At 42.8% G+C, this 14,646-nt stretch overlaps 1 protein-coding gene across 2 annotated transcripts; it reads right to left on the reverse strand.

Annotated features, from left to right (window-relative positions):
• Positions 1-82: 82 nt before the first annotated feature.
• On the reverse strand, positions 83-14,504 carry fbxo46 (F-box protein 46). Of its 2 annotated transcripts, none has more exons than XM_006801124.2 (3): positions 14,447-14,504; positions 3,941-4,521; positions 83-3,804 (listed from the first exon to the last, which is right to left on the reverse strand). In XM_006801124.2, the coding sequence occupies exons 2-3, from the start codon at positions 4,406-4,408 to the stop codon at positions 1,975-1,977; spliced, it is 2,298 nt and encodes a 765-aa protein (XP_006801187.1). In that variant the 5' UTR covers positions 4,409-4,521; positions 14,447-14,504; the 3' UTR covers positions 83-1,974. The 2 variants fall into 2 exon arrangements, with proteins under 2 accessions (XP_006801187.1, XP_006801186.1); XM_006801123.3 differs by lacking the exon at positions 14,447-14,504 and adding an exon at positions 11,178-11,599.
• Positions 14,505-14,646: the final 142 nt, after the last annotated feature.

The following is a 14,646-nucleotide window of genomic DNA, read 5'->3' on the forward strand; positions in this document are numbered from 1 at the left end:
GGACTTAGTGACAGTGACACAGATTGACTTGTAATCGTAACTTGGCTGCTGAGACACCACACAAACCAGGTAGGTATTCAGATTTCCAGTTTTAATCATCACTTCTGTTTTTATTTAAGCAGATATTTTCCATGAGCATTGTACATATCTGGAACCCACAGAGGTCTCCCATAACTATCCAACCACCTTGCCATCTCCATGCAGAGTTTCAGCATCATTCATCACATCAGTTCTTTAATGTCCAGTCTGTCAGCTTGCGGGGAGGGGAAGGGGGGTCTGGGAGTGTAAAAGCAAGAGAGAGAAAGGCGGAGGGAGAGAAGGAGGTGGCTTTTTGTTTCCCCTCCCTAAGAATGGAGAGTCAGAGCAGTCACCAGGCACTGTTCATCTTACACTCCCACTCTAAGAGTTTTGGGTGGATCCAGAAGAGCTGAATGAAGTCTGTCGAGAATCTGAAATCTAGCCACTTACAGGGTCCTGTGCGACTCCCAATACTCTTGATCATCTGTGAGGTATCTGATGCCTCAGTCTCCTGCAGGGTGGGTAAGAGGTAGGGGGGCTTTTAAGGCTGGAAGCTGGTGTAGAGAGTTTCTGCGGCGTGTGGTAGTTGGTTTAACCCACTTCAAAGCATGAATGACAGCTTTGGCAAACACTGCCCTCTGCCAGATCGGAGGACGGAGGGGGGTGGCAGAAAGGAAGAGAGCGAGGGGTTAAAACAAACATAGAATACTTAAAAAGAAATCTTTGCAGGTTGAGTAGGGTGACAGACTGGTACAGGGAGAACTCAGTCCTCAAAATAAAAGCAAATACAACAACAAACAATCTGACACACACACCCAAAAAACAGCCAAAGAAAACAAAAAAATAAAAACAAAAAACAGCAACCAACCAAGTCAATCAAACCATACAAAGTGACATCAGGCCTTTCCAAAGTGACATCAAGTTTCTCTTCCCCCCCCAATTCAATCCCCCTGAACTTAATCAGGTTCATCTCCCATGAATCTCTGTAAACCAGAAAGTTCTCAGTGGCTCCTCTTTATGGCTGGTCAGCAAGGTTAGGGTCCAATCTGAAACTATGACATGGCCCCAAAATCTCAGTCTCAGCCAGTGTGCAGAGACTGTGCCTGTCATTAACCAATGGCTATTTCAGAATTAACATCAGTGACACAGGCAATGATTTCAGCAGCATTATCAGGGGACTGATCGACGTGTACAACATTACAGCACATTCAGAAAATAGAAATGCATGGTGCAGGACAGGTACAAATGGCAACCTTGTACAACGGAAAAGAAAAAAAATCAAGTTTGCTTTATACAATCACATTTCTATATTAATGCTGAACATTCCACCACTGAAAAGTTTTACATCTGTTGGACTCGGTACAGCTCATTCCTTGAAGCACCATTGTACAGCAAACATGGAAGTTTGTGATACGACACAGAAACATAGAACAAGTTCTGGGAATAATAATAATAATAATAATAATAATAATAATAATAAGCAGGCTCTAGGGCATTACATTTTTATGCGTCACTTTATGAATGCTAATCTCAATCAAATACACTGCAAAGTTTTCACATGTATTACCTAACAACCATGTGCAGAGTTAGACAAGAACCCGGATGATTAAGAGGCAGAAAAAGGGTTGAATAACAGCAGCAGTAGGGGACCCAACCCTGGTATGGAAACTTTTCAAAGTGACCACTCTGGAGCACAGTGGGGGAGAGAGGGATTCTGGAGGGCTTCAAAAAACAACAACCAACAAGGCAAGGAGAGTGACACACCTCTCTTCCTTCTTTACACCTCCTACTGAGGGCAGGTATGAGGAAGGAGTGCTGCAGCAAAGAAAAACAAAACAGTCCTGGAGTGCTGATCCTCTCTGTTCCTGTTTGTCCTCTGATCAGATGGGAGTGGGAAAGAAGGAGGTGCACAGAATGAGATGAGAGTTGGTATATGTGAGGTGTGCCCTTTCTTCTCTACCTAGCTTCCTCCCTTCTGTCTTCCCGCTTGGTGCGGATGGGTTGAGAGCCATCAGCAGGCTGGACCCAGTTGTTATCATGGAGTCCAACACGGCAGCCTGGCGTGTCCTTATCTGTACGCCGGCAGCACATCCAGTAGGAACGTCCATAAGGCAGGTCATGGTGGTAAGGTTTGGGGTGCCAACGGCACAAAGAAACATCCCCGCGCTCATATTGTCGCTTACACTGCTTGCAGGGGTCATCTCTATAGAGAGGATCTTGATTCCACCGTGAATCCACAGCCCGCACCCCATATGTCTCAATCAACACCTTGAAGTAGTGGCAGGTGCACTTGAGGGCTGCCAGCGAGCGCGTTGGCAGGTAGCTGAAGATGTTGACCATGATGTGGTCAGGGAGCAGTAGCATGTACTGTCGAGGTTCAAGGAGTCGTTGAATCTGAAAGCGGATCTCCAGGAAGTCATGGGAAACGTGACGGTAGAGGCGACACAGTGAAGGGTCTGAACAGTCGTCTCCAACGCTAGGAGAGTCTGGTCGGGTCGCCCGCTCCCCTGAGCCCACTGCCACCCCTGCCCCAGGACTGTTGTTGTTGGCGCAGTCCAAAGAGCACATTCCTGACCCACTGACAGGGCCCGTTCCTTTTACATCCTCCTCCTCAGCCCGAGGGGGCTGAAGGAAAAAGAGCTGTCCAGGAGGGGGATCGTCACATGAGGGGTCAGTAGAGTTTCCAACACCCCCACTGCCCCCTCCCCCATTAGGCATAGCAAAACATACAGTCTCCTCCTGCACATTCTCTGTACTGTCCTTGCCATAAAACACACACTGATCCACAGCACCTGTCACCACCACCTCCACATGGAAACCAGTCACTCGCTCCCTTCCTACACCTACAGCCTTCTTCTCCCCAGAAGAGAGCTCCTGGGTTGGGTCTGGGCTGCCACAGGCCGGCCTGTCAGGGTGATGGAGGTCTCCATCTGGTTTCGGGGTAGCAGTTGTGGCAGCAAGCAGCAGACTACTAGGATCTCTTGATGAGGGACTGACGAGCTGGTATAGGTCACAGGTAATTTTCTCTTTGGCCCTGGCTGCTGCCTGATTACTCCCACCACCACAGCTCATAAACATACAGCGGGACCTGCCAGCTGGCTCCAGTTGAGACCGTGGGTCCAGATTTGACACTCTGAAAGCTATCCTAACCTCACCATGACTGTGGCTGGGGGGTGGAGGAGGTGTTACCGTACCAGACTCACCTCCTCTCCTACATTCCCTTCCCCTGTCTTGATTACAGGACTCTATTCCAGAACCAGGGCCCAGATGAAGCTGATTCTCCAGGTTCTGGGACTCAAAGTGCGCAATGGCCTGGGCAACCCTGAATGACTCCTGCTGCTGCTCCTCAAGCTGCTGGTCTGTCTGGATGGGAGACGACGACTTCTGGACCTCTTTGGAGGGTTGACCACTGGAACTGTCTGACACAAAAACCATAGGAGAGGGGTCTGACACTGTGCCCCGCAGGAGAGTGTGCTGGTGGTGGGTAAGGCCCGGGCTCTGTGTGGTAATAGAGGGCTGGTGGTGGTGTTGGTTACCATGAACACCCACAATCCCTTGAAGGGCCATGGCAGTCCTCTGCTCAACCAAGGCAACCATCTCTGCGACTGAAAGCAGGTCCGTTTCATTCACCCCTCCTAGCTGTGGTTCATCAGGGCTGGGAGGTGTAAGGGAGGGGTCATTGCTGAGAAGTGACTCTGAGGCTTGGGAGCGTGTCGGAGGGTCATAGGATGAACATCGCCGCCGCCTTTTGGCTTTACTGCAGTCAGTTGCCCAGTTACCTTTGACCTGTTTAAAAAAACAAACAAACAAAAAACGGCACTTAGCTCTTTGTCTTAATTCTAACTAAAATATCTTGCAAAAAAAATTTACATAACTACAAAATAAATAAATACAATACTTCTTTACTGTTTCACCTCCTTACCTTCATTGCACTGGGTCTAGGCTGTCCAGCTCCACTGAACTGGTGCGCAACAAAGAAGGCAATCTTCTCCTTCGTATTACCTGGCTTAATAACATACCAGGTGTCTAACAAAACACGGCCATCTTCCATCTGGGACCCAGAGGAGGGTGGTGTAGGAGGGGCTGAAGGGGGTTGAGTGGCTTGGTTCTGTGTGAGGGAGCTGGAGTCAAGCTCAGGTTCAGGTGGAGTGTTCTCTGAACCCACACCCTCCTCTTCTCCATTCTGCTCCTGCACCCCCACTATCATCCCTACATCTTCATTTCTGGCACCTGAAGAGGGCTCAGACTTGCATAGGGAGGGGGACCCTGCCACACCACCACTACCTCCACCACTCCCCCCTGAGCCTGGATTCCTAGCTTTGTTCTGGGAGTAGGTGCCAAAGGGGCGTGGGCACCACAGCCGGATGTGGGAGAAGGTGTCTCGGTCCATCAGGATGCGGACCACCGTGGCATATCGGCATCTACACTGGCCAGCAAACACCCGGAGCACTCATTGTCAGCTCCCTGTCCTAGAGCCAACCTGATGGGCGCTGGGCATACAACCTACAACGACAGGATAGAGGGAAAAGGGAGCAGAAGAGGAAAGAAGAAGAGAAAAAGTTAAACTGCAGTTCGCCAGTGTTCATCAGTGCTGAGATCAAGTCAGATAATCAATGGCCAACTGGGGCTGTCCTTAACAGCTGCTGTGAAGTATTCAGAGTTCACATTCAGCGCCGCTAAACGGGTGAGAACAGAACAATCATCCTACTGCTGTTGGACTAATCACAACTGGTCTGCCTCCTACTCTAGCCAAACCTGATTAAGCTGTTACATTTGCTACTGTGCACGAAGATCATCTCACTTGCTTTGGAGCCTCTAAAATCGAATTAAAGGGATTCCATTTCAGGTTTGGGGTCTGTGGCCTGCAGATGAAAGGGATGAAAGACAGAACACAAAAGAGCCAAATGGACGCTCCTCTCTCTCCCCCGCTCCCGCTGCATCTCCAGGCTTCAAAGAAGACTTAATAGAAGGCAAAACAGGGAGGAGCATGCAGGCATATGATGGATCTATTTTTAGCAAACAGCAGAGAAGGCGGGTTAGTAGTGAAACTGTTGTAGTCCTTTTCCCTGTCCTCACCCTTTTCTCCCTGCCAAGGAGCGTATGCTGCAGGCTAAGAGGGAAAGCCTTTAGTCCACCCAGCATGCTTTGCATCAGCAGCTATGCCAGCTGTATGGACTGCCAGGAACGTGCCGGCACACTTAAAGAACAAGTGGCAACAGAGCAACATGTTTGGCACACTGCTAACCTAAAAGTGTCCACGACATCTGAGAACAGCTTGAATAATTACACCTCATCTGTCAGTCGTAAGCAATATATTTAAACTGTTAAAGCAGACCTGACTAACCACAGAAATACAGATGTAAAAAGTGACCACCCACCCCAGCTTAAATGTAGTTTGAATCATGTTTGATTCGTTCACTGACCCTTCACAAATGGCAATATTTTGTTAAAAACAACTGTCAGACTATGTTGACGGGGACATCCTGACCCCTATATAAATAATGTGAAGACTAAAGCACAGCATTAGGGCTGCCACGATTAGTCGACTAGTCACGATTACGTCGACTATTAAAATCGTCGAGGACTAATCTAATAGTTGACATGTCGTTTGAAGCTTTGTAAGATCCCAAAAGACGCAAGAATAAGTAGTAGGATTTAAGAGTATAATAACGAACTGAAACAGACGATGGCATTACTGCATGTCCAATGATGCCAGCTGCAAGAAGAAGAAGAAGAAGAAGAAGAAGAAGAAGAAGAAGAAGAAGACGACGACCGGTATCGTAGCTGTGTCCTAATTTAGCGGCCACATCCTTGGGAGGCTGAATTTGTAGGCCAATTACATTACAGCGACGTGCCGAAGCCTGTTCAAATTCGAAGACTCCCCCAAACGCGGCTGAAAAATGCGTCCTTCATTTCCCCAGATTTGAAGGATGGGTCGGGTGTATCCTTCATGGCCCAACCAATCCCAGTTTCCAACAATGGCGGCAGCTACTTTGTTTTAATATTACTCTTATTTTTCTTTCTGGGTCACAAAATAAACTTTTAACATATTTTCAGGCGAGAATGCAACTGTGCAAGCTTCAAATATCTGCTCGGTTTATCAAGGCATCACATATTTGCAAAAGTGCTCCGACGTTTTCGGAGACGTCTGTTACCCACCAGCTCGATAGCTAGCCGGGGGCAAGGCTCACTAGAGCCGGCGAGAACAGCGAACTCCCGGCACATCATTTTCAAACCCCCCGCGGTCTTTCACTACTCAGGTTAAACATGATATACAAGTCACTCAGATAATTTAAAAATGTTATTGTTTGGCTTTTTTCAGTGTTTTATTTGTTCCTCAGTAGATTGGTTTGGCTGAGATTAAAGTTATAGTTTTTACACAGCTGAATCAATGTCAAACAGAGAACTGATTAAACAGAAGTGTGAAATGGTAGAGAATTTACTCCAGTGTCCTATTACATTTTACATAGAAAGAACAGAGGGCCGAGTTTATTAAAGTCCACCGAGACAATCTGCAAATTTCATTAAAAGTTTAATAAACTATCATCTTGTCTTTATTGTTAGTTAGCACATACCTTAAACACTTCAAGCTGTAATTTAATGGTAGTTATATAAGAGCAGACGCATGCTGGTGCAATCAGCTGTACGTTTTACGCCCAATGATCCGATTAGTCGACTAATCGCAAAAATAATCGGTGACTAGTTGACTATCAAAATAATCGTTTGTGACAGCCCTTCACTGCATGAGAAGTTTTTACAGCCATGGCAAGATGAGACAACAGCAGTAACAACTGCTCGCTGTGTTGAACACCATGTTGTCATGTCCAGTTGTCATACTATAAATGATATCAACAACTGAGCCCTCTCTTGGTACTTGTGTCTGCTCAGATCTCGCTCCAGTGAGTTTTTCACAAAAAAAGCAGCTTTGTTTATCTGTAATTAACTTTCTGTGTTTAACTTTTGATCGACTGCTACAGTACCCTTTTGGTGCTGAAGTTCATGTACGTCATACGCGGTTCTCCTGAGGTTGCATCCACCCTTTTTCATTCAGTTATGATTAATGTTTCTTGTGATTTCCTCCACCCATTCTTAGAAAGGGTGACAGGGGAGATTATTCTACTACAGGCCATAATAAATATTCCCAGATAGAACAACAAGTTGGCACTGTGCAAAAGCTGGTGATCATCTATGTATTGTAATCCCAACTGCTAAGGAGAAATGGCCATTTAAGTTCATACAGGGTGTGTTTTAATGGATCACATAAACTAGAGTGGTTGGCAGTTCTCGAACCTACCTTGCCTGATAACACAGCTAATTGAAGACCTGTTTACTGTATGACTGTTTTTTACCGAACCCTGCTTTCCATTTTCGTTGGTTGTGCCTCTCGTCTGACACACTGGATGGGTGGTGCTTTGTACATTTGGACTAATGGAATAGCTCAGAGAGGTGCAAAAACCAAACACCGCCCACACAGTGTGGTGAACCAATTCAAACGCTTCCTCTATAATCACACAGCAACAACACGGCTAAGAGCTGAGATTATACTGTTGTGAGAAATAAAAAAAAAAGCTAGCGAGCCCTTTTTCCTGCCTCTCTCCACGACCCCTTACAGATGTCTATTGGACGCTTTTATTCTCGGCCTCCTTTTTATCCATTTCTCTCTCCCTATTCTCAGAAAGATGTACTACAAGCAATCCATCTTTCATACCTTACTGGATGGCATAATAAGAGGGGTCAGAAGAGAGAATGCCTGCCCACAGCAGCAATCTATTATGAAGTCTATTATGAAGTCTCTCACACGCAACACACTTTACAGCACCTACATTCCTGTAAATATAAAAATGGCAATTAAAAAATAAAAATGTAAAAACATTTTTTAAAATACAAAAAAAACCCACACAACAAAAACAAAAAACAGTCACATTTTTATTTTTGTATTTTCCTTCTACTTTCCTACCTATAAGGAAACTAACAAAAAACAGAATTAAAAGAAGGTTGGAGAAAACCCTCTTTCTCTATTCGTGGATGTGTTGGCACTGGCAAAGAACAAAACTGCTCAGTACTATGAAAATCTGGCAAGCAGTGGGACTCAGTCAGGTTGCTCCTCTGGGTTTTAGCAAGTCTATTCTTTTACTTCCTGCTCTCTGTATTCACTCACTGTATTCTCCGTTTCCATAAAGCTTAACAGGCAGTTCCACTGATATTGCATAACTCCTTGCATCTGTTGTCAGATGACTGACTAATAGTACATCAGAACACGAATTCAACCAGACAGCCCAGGTGAACAGCAATTTCCAGTCTGTGTATGCCAAATAAGTATACATTTAAATGACAACACATTAATTGTTTGACCAGTTTAACTCTTTCTTTAAGGAGACACCATAGCGATATGAACCCAATTCATTTAGTTAAACTGTGATTTAGTTAATTATGAAACTTTGAAGTTAACCTGTCATCTTAACTATTCCAAGTGTGTAACAATTCTGACACAGAAACTGCAAATGACACACTGCATCGTAATTCAACATCCTCAAATGATCATGCCCCATGATTATTGCCCTTCTGAGTCTACATTTGTGTTATTGGGCCTCATTACAGTGCACTGCAGTACAATGCAGAACACTAATAACAATTGATTCACAACTCAACTGTGAGTATTCACAAAGAAAAGAGCTCACACATTTATTCTGTTATGCTGTGTGTCAAGATGTAAAAATGTATAAATCTCAAATGTTATTGGCTGTGCTATACACCTATTTTTAGATTTAAAAGTAGTCTTTTTGCCACACTACTAATGAGAGGCAAAAGCACATCAGTTTATACAAGAAAAGCACACCAATATATACTGCTGCAGCTATTTATAGCACTCACTACAAGCTATCCTCAAAAATTATCACCACCACAAGAAAAGAAGCAGCAGCAGCTGTCTAATAAAACTAAATTCACAATATGTTATTTGTAATATTTGTAATGAACATTGTGAATAGCAAGTTGTATGTTGGTTTATTTAGCCATGTTTGTAAAAACTAACAGTGATAAATATGATGATTAAAAATTCATCTTAAAATCAGTTTGCTCACAAACAACCAGACAAACGTATATGCGTGGACTTGTGCATACTTGAGGTCTGCACATAAAGAGCATGTGTGAGAGAAGGTATACTCCTGTTTTGTTTTTATACATCAAGGCCTAGACAAAGCTGGAGATTAATTTCTCCTTCAGTTATAATATTTTGTACTAGACTGACCAGCTATTGTAAGTTATTCCCTATTCATTAGAGCCAGTTGCTGCGAATAAAAGCTTGGTTTTACGCATCCTGTAACAAACTAATCCCTCCAAACCTGTCCCAACATAAAGTTAGCGACTGATACCACCAATTCTTTTAACTGTGCGTTTACATACACAAACTGCCAAATAAACAAAAAAGAATAAAAACAACAATAATAACTTAGCGCATGTAGAAAGTACACACCAAACTCCACAGCCTAGATGTAAACACCAGGTAAGACATGGACAATATGAGCTACTGCCCCATCTCATGCAATGATGGTGCTACTGAAGCCTATTGAAGAAATGTCAACTACACAACTGCAAAAGCAAATATTTTACACAATATAGCTCCACACAACACATATAAAAAGGTATTTATTTGCTCGCAAAATCCTGCTGTTAGAACAAATTTGCAGGTTTGACCTTTTACATCAAAACTCCATTTCTGCTGGAGGGACTCATTTCCCTATACAAATGAAGAGCAGTTTCACTCTCACCAGGTGAGCACAGTTCTGAACACACAGTGTACTACATCCCTGTAAACTCTAATTTAAGGTTTAACGAGGCGGATTAGCAGATGCTGAACCAAAGCATTTAACTTAAGATGGTGTTGCTGTTTTTCCCTTTAAGACTGTCAGCTCCTGGTCTAATGCCATCTTTGCAAAGAAGTCAGCCTGAATAACACTGAGTGAGAGTAACTCAAACTCCTTCCAACCATCCTCCAGCTCTCCCGCTCTCTTTTTCACAGCATTTCAGCCAGACGGGCAAAAGCTGACGAATGATTGGACCCAAGCATGCCAAAAAGCCTCAGCTCAATCTCCCTCCCTGCATGAAGACAATGCAACAGACGAGCAGCCAGCAGGCCAGCTTTGCTGCAAACTGTCAACACAACAATAGGGCAGAGCGCACTGCTCCAGCAGTCTGCCCAGGAACATTACGTGAGAGCAGGCTTTCTGTCTGGACACCTGGGGAGTGTGGCTGAGTGGACTGCAGGACTCACTGCGTCTGTGTGTCTGCACGTTTGTGCTGAAACATCACAAATTAGACTGTGATGCAAGTTTTGATTCAATCACAAAAGCCACTGTGTCAACAGTGTTATCCAACTGAACATCTGAAAGGAGGAGGGCAAATCAAACACTCGCAAACAAAATCACATCAAACTGAACTCCATGCAAGATGGACTTTTTAAAATAGAGTTTAAGCTACAGTCACAAAAACAGATTTCCTTTAGACTTCTTCATATGGGCTTATAAACAAACAACATTATACGAAAGATAAGTTTATTTTATTTTCTATCGCAGTGCATATCTAGATATTTGTGCCACGGAGTATTTAGTCTTCGCTATCGGAGGCCTGCAGGTTATCCCTTACCTTTCCTAGTTGTGTTTAAGGTAACCAAACAACTCTGAAAACTAGCTGAAATACTGCCAACCTCTCCACACTCTCAACCAACAAGTGGGGCATCACAAAACACCATCGCCAGCAACAAATACTCTTATTTTTGTTGTTGTTATTATTGTAATCATTTGATGCTCGTTATCATCTCAATGTCTTTGGGAATCCAGTAGCTGGCTGAGCAAGCAGCAAACAGTTAGCTTACACAGCGGCGTAGTAACGTAAAAATTCCCATCACCTTATTGGTCAAGTTTCCAACACTTTAATAATTAACATAACCTAACGTCGAGGGTAACCTAAAAATCTTCTACAAACTTGAATACTTCATATAGATTATTAATGAGTAGTCACACATAGCAAACAGGTCGGTTAGTAGCTACCAAGGTTGCTAGCTGAATAGCACAACTTACCTGCATAATAACATGACAGCACTTGCTAGCAAGCTACGATTTTTAAAAAAGACCCCGAGCGTTGTATTTTGGCAGCTGGCTTACCTCAATGGTTTTAACTGAAGCAGACAACCTTCTTAACCAACAGGCTGTCGATGACAAGTGTCTCCTCGCTGAATTTCGCTCCAACCAGATCAGTCTGTCTGGTCAAATGCAGGTGACACGAGTTAACTATCCGTGTCCACGTAGCTAAGCTAGCTCACTCGCAGGCTAACGTCGTCATTAGCCAGCAGCTACTTTCTATTTATCAACCTTGTCTTAGTGGTGGCAGCCAACGGGAATGGCGTGCTTGTCAGCTCTCTGGACACAGTCTAGCTGACCGTAGGCCTTGTTAGGATTATCAACAGCCGCTCGACCACTATCTATTTAGAAGTGACACGAGCTTTTACGGTATGTTCTCGGGGATACCAAAATAATCAGTGTCAAAACGGCGAGATGAGGAAGGCCATCTTGTTGACAAGCAGCTGCATAAGACCCGCAGCCAATAGCGGTGCAGAGTCGGTGGTGTGCCCATATATGGCGTATGCACAGCTCCCTCCCTCTGCCGCCCCCTGCACCCCCTGCTCCATCCACGCTCTCTACACTGGACCACACTGTAAAAACGCAACATCAAAAGGTCACTGTGTCAAAGACAGGTGGGAAAATCCATATAGGCACATTTCCACTCATTCCACACCAGCGTGACGTTCACCGTGACGATCACGTGCACCTTTTCTATACTTTCTGTGACTTAATATGTCCAAATCAGCATTTTTCATTTTTTGGCTAGATAATCATTTGCATATTGTCATATCTTCCACAATTTGTTTGTATTTGTTTTTTTTTAAATTTCCATTGTGGAAGTCCTCCTGCTGTTATCCGACACATCTCATTGTTCACAATCATGTTCCGCAAGCTGAAATCAACAATGTTGTGCCAAATTGACTGATTTGTTTCAATTTTTATACCCAGTTTCCAACACTGTCTTGTGCCGCAGTGACCCAGTTTGGTTACAGGGATCATTAAAGTTTCATTTTATCTTCCAAAAGCTGTAGGTGTGTCCAAGTAAATAAAACTCACAGCAGCACTGGCTGTTACTCACTACTATATTTAAAATACTCTCACACACCCATAATGCACACACATAATTAAATGCTGTCTCAGATAAATATAGATTGTGTATTATAGTGGTCAGTATCTTTTGCACATTTGCTTTTCAGAAACAGCTGTGTAAAAGCCTCCAGCAGCACCGTGTCAGTCCAGCAGAGGGCTAGATGCCGCAGCTTTATGTGTGCATAAATGTCAGCATCTTTTTTGCTTATGTCATCACTATCAATGTCTGCTTTACTTAAAAAACAAAAAAACAACTATGCTTTGACTTAATCTGTGCTATACTGCTTGTTGGGCCAAGTATCTGGTAATCTACTTGGAAACATTGGAAAACACTGTTTAAAGACATACTGGTGTTTTGATGATATGGTTTATGGTACTGTTTACCCCCGGGATCAAAATCTTTCATAAATGTTCAGCTGAGTTGAGATCTGGTGACTGCACAGTATCATATGATTTCCATGATTTTCACACTCATCAAACCATTCAGAGACTTTTCAGGTCCTATGGATTGGGGCACTGTCGTTCTATTAGGCCAGAAATTTTGCATCACAGGTCTATTCAAAGCAGCTTTATATAAATTTTCAGTGACCTTTCTATCTTAATTCAATTAATTTCAATTCAATTATATTTATATAGCACCAAACAACAAGTACTTGGCAACAGTGGGACGGAAAAACTCCCATTTATAACAGGGAGAAAACTCTGGCAAAACCAGACTCAGGTTGAGTCAGCCATCAGCCACAACTGTTTGGGGTGATGGGTTAGGTCTCAGTCTCGGTGGACCAGTGGAACCATATCATGCCAGTATCATATATGTGACAGGATCTAGTGATATACCAGCGTGTAACTTAAAGTGTAACTCATCAGGTAGTAGAACTATCCATAAAATATCCATATCTATAAAAAGAACCAACTGTTTGTTATTTAAAGTTAATCAGTGGTAACAGTTTTTATTGTATTATTGTGCAGTAATTAGGGATGCTTTTGTTTTGTTAAGATATTAAACACTGAGTAATTTAAGCATAAAAAGGTGCCAAACTCAAGGGATTAACCAGTGTTGTGTCTAGACATAACAGACAATTTAGCAAATAAGCCATTTTAAATCATATCTTTAGATACTTTATTACAAGCAGTCTGTAAAAAACACTATTAGTTTTAGTTGAATCTATGAAAAATGAAAAATAACACAGTTTGACAGGCATAATATAGCGTGTGATGCCAACAAAGTGCAGAAACATCCAAAGAAGAGCTTTGAATGTCCTTCAAGGAACCTGGAGAACTATTCCTGAAGACTAATTAAAGACATTCTGTTCAGACTGTGTTGAAGAATAAAGGTGATCATGTCAAATATTGGCTTTCAAACTCATTAGAACTGCACAGTCTTTTTTTGGCTTATATTCATTTATTATGGACATATTTCAATAATCCACTACACCTATTTCTCACGATCTGCAATTTTGTTTACCAGCCTGGATCGGGACCATAGTTAAAACATTTCACTTTTAATCATTTTTATTAATTATACAGATCTAGTTAATACAGAGCATAAAGTTTTACTGCCCAGCAATTTAATAAAATGTGAAATAACTCTCAGTGTCAGCCTAATAACAGCTGTCACAGCAGCTCCACTTGATCAATAGACCACCCATAATTGCAGCAGGAACATTTTCTAAATCCATAATGTAACGTCAGATTTTTCATTGGATTCCCTTTTTTTATGTGTAAAATAGAAATGCTGGTTGTAAAAAAAATTTAAAAAAATAAAAAAATAACAAAAAAAACATAAAAGTGGTGACACAAGAGGGATCATGAGGCCCATGGGAATTCTGTCATAAATAAATACCAAAATGAAAACTAGCTGAAAAAACCCCCCAAATGATTCACACTGCAGAAAGACATTCTCTCTGCATTTACACGCATGAAGAGACCTGACTGCCCCATAGCAGTACTGTATGTAAGCTTCACGGAAGGACAAAATTCAACCATAAAGTAATGACTGATGTCTAAATAAATGCAGTCTGGTTACAGTAATAAATGTGTTTCATTCTAAAGAATAGTAGAAGTGAAAAACAATGTGTTGAACATCTTTAAGTTGATATTTGAAAAAGTGAAGAAGTATATACATATATGTGCAAAAGGTCAGTATATTATGGCAGATAATGGTGAGGCAGGTGCAAACAGACAAAAGGACAAACACTTTGAACACAATCTCTCAACTTTACCTGAATTTTAGAAATGAAAAGAAAACGTCTGCGTATTAATTCACTTCTCCGGTTTGGTAACCATAACTACACGCATTGGTCTCATTGGTAGCTGCTCCGCTCAGTCCCGCCTAATACGGTTTGTAATTGGACAGACAGTTCAGATACAACCTTCCTATAGGCTGGCGTTCTGCACTACCATTCGTTAAACGAATACGCTT

Source organism: Neolamprologus brichardi, chromosome 14 (genome assembly GCF_056152115.1).
Source record: "Neolamprologus brichardi isolate AB-2024 chromosome 14, ASM5615211v1, whole genome shotgun sequence".
Taxonomy (NCBI): domain Eukaryota; kingdom Metazoa; phylum Chordata; class Actinopteri; order Cichliformes; family Cichlidae; genus Neolamprologus; species Neolamprologus brichardi.

Bases quoted from the DNA above. Each gene is read 5' to 3' on its own strand.
- fbxo46 (XM_006801124.2), bottom strand. From the start codon at position 4,408: ATGGACCGAGACACCTTCTCCCACATCCGGCTGTGGTGCCCACGCCCC. The intron at 3,805-3,940 runs GTAAGGAGGTGA...TTTTTTAAACAG, and splicing joins CTAGACCCAGTGCAATGAAG to GTCAAAGGTAACTGGGCAAC.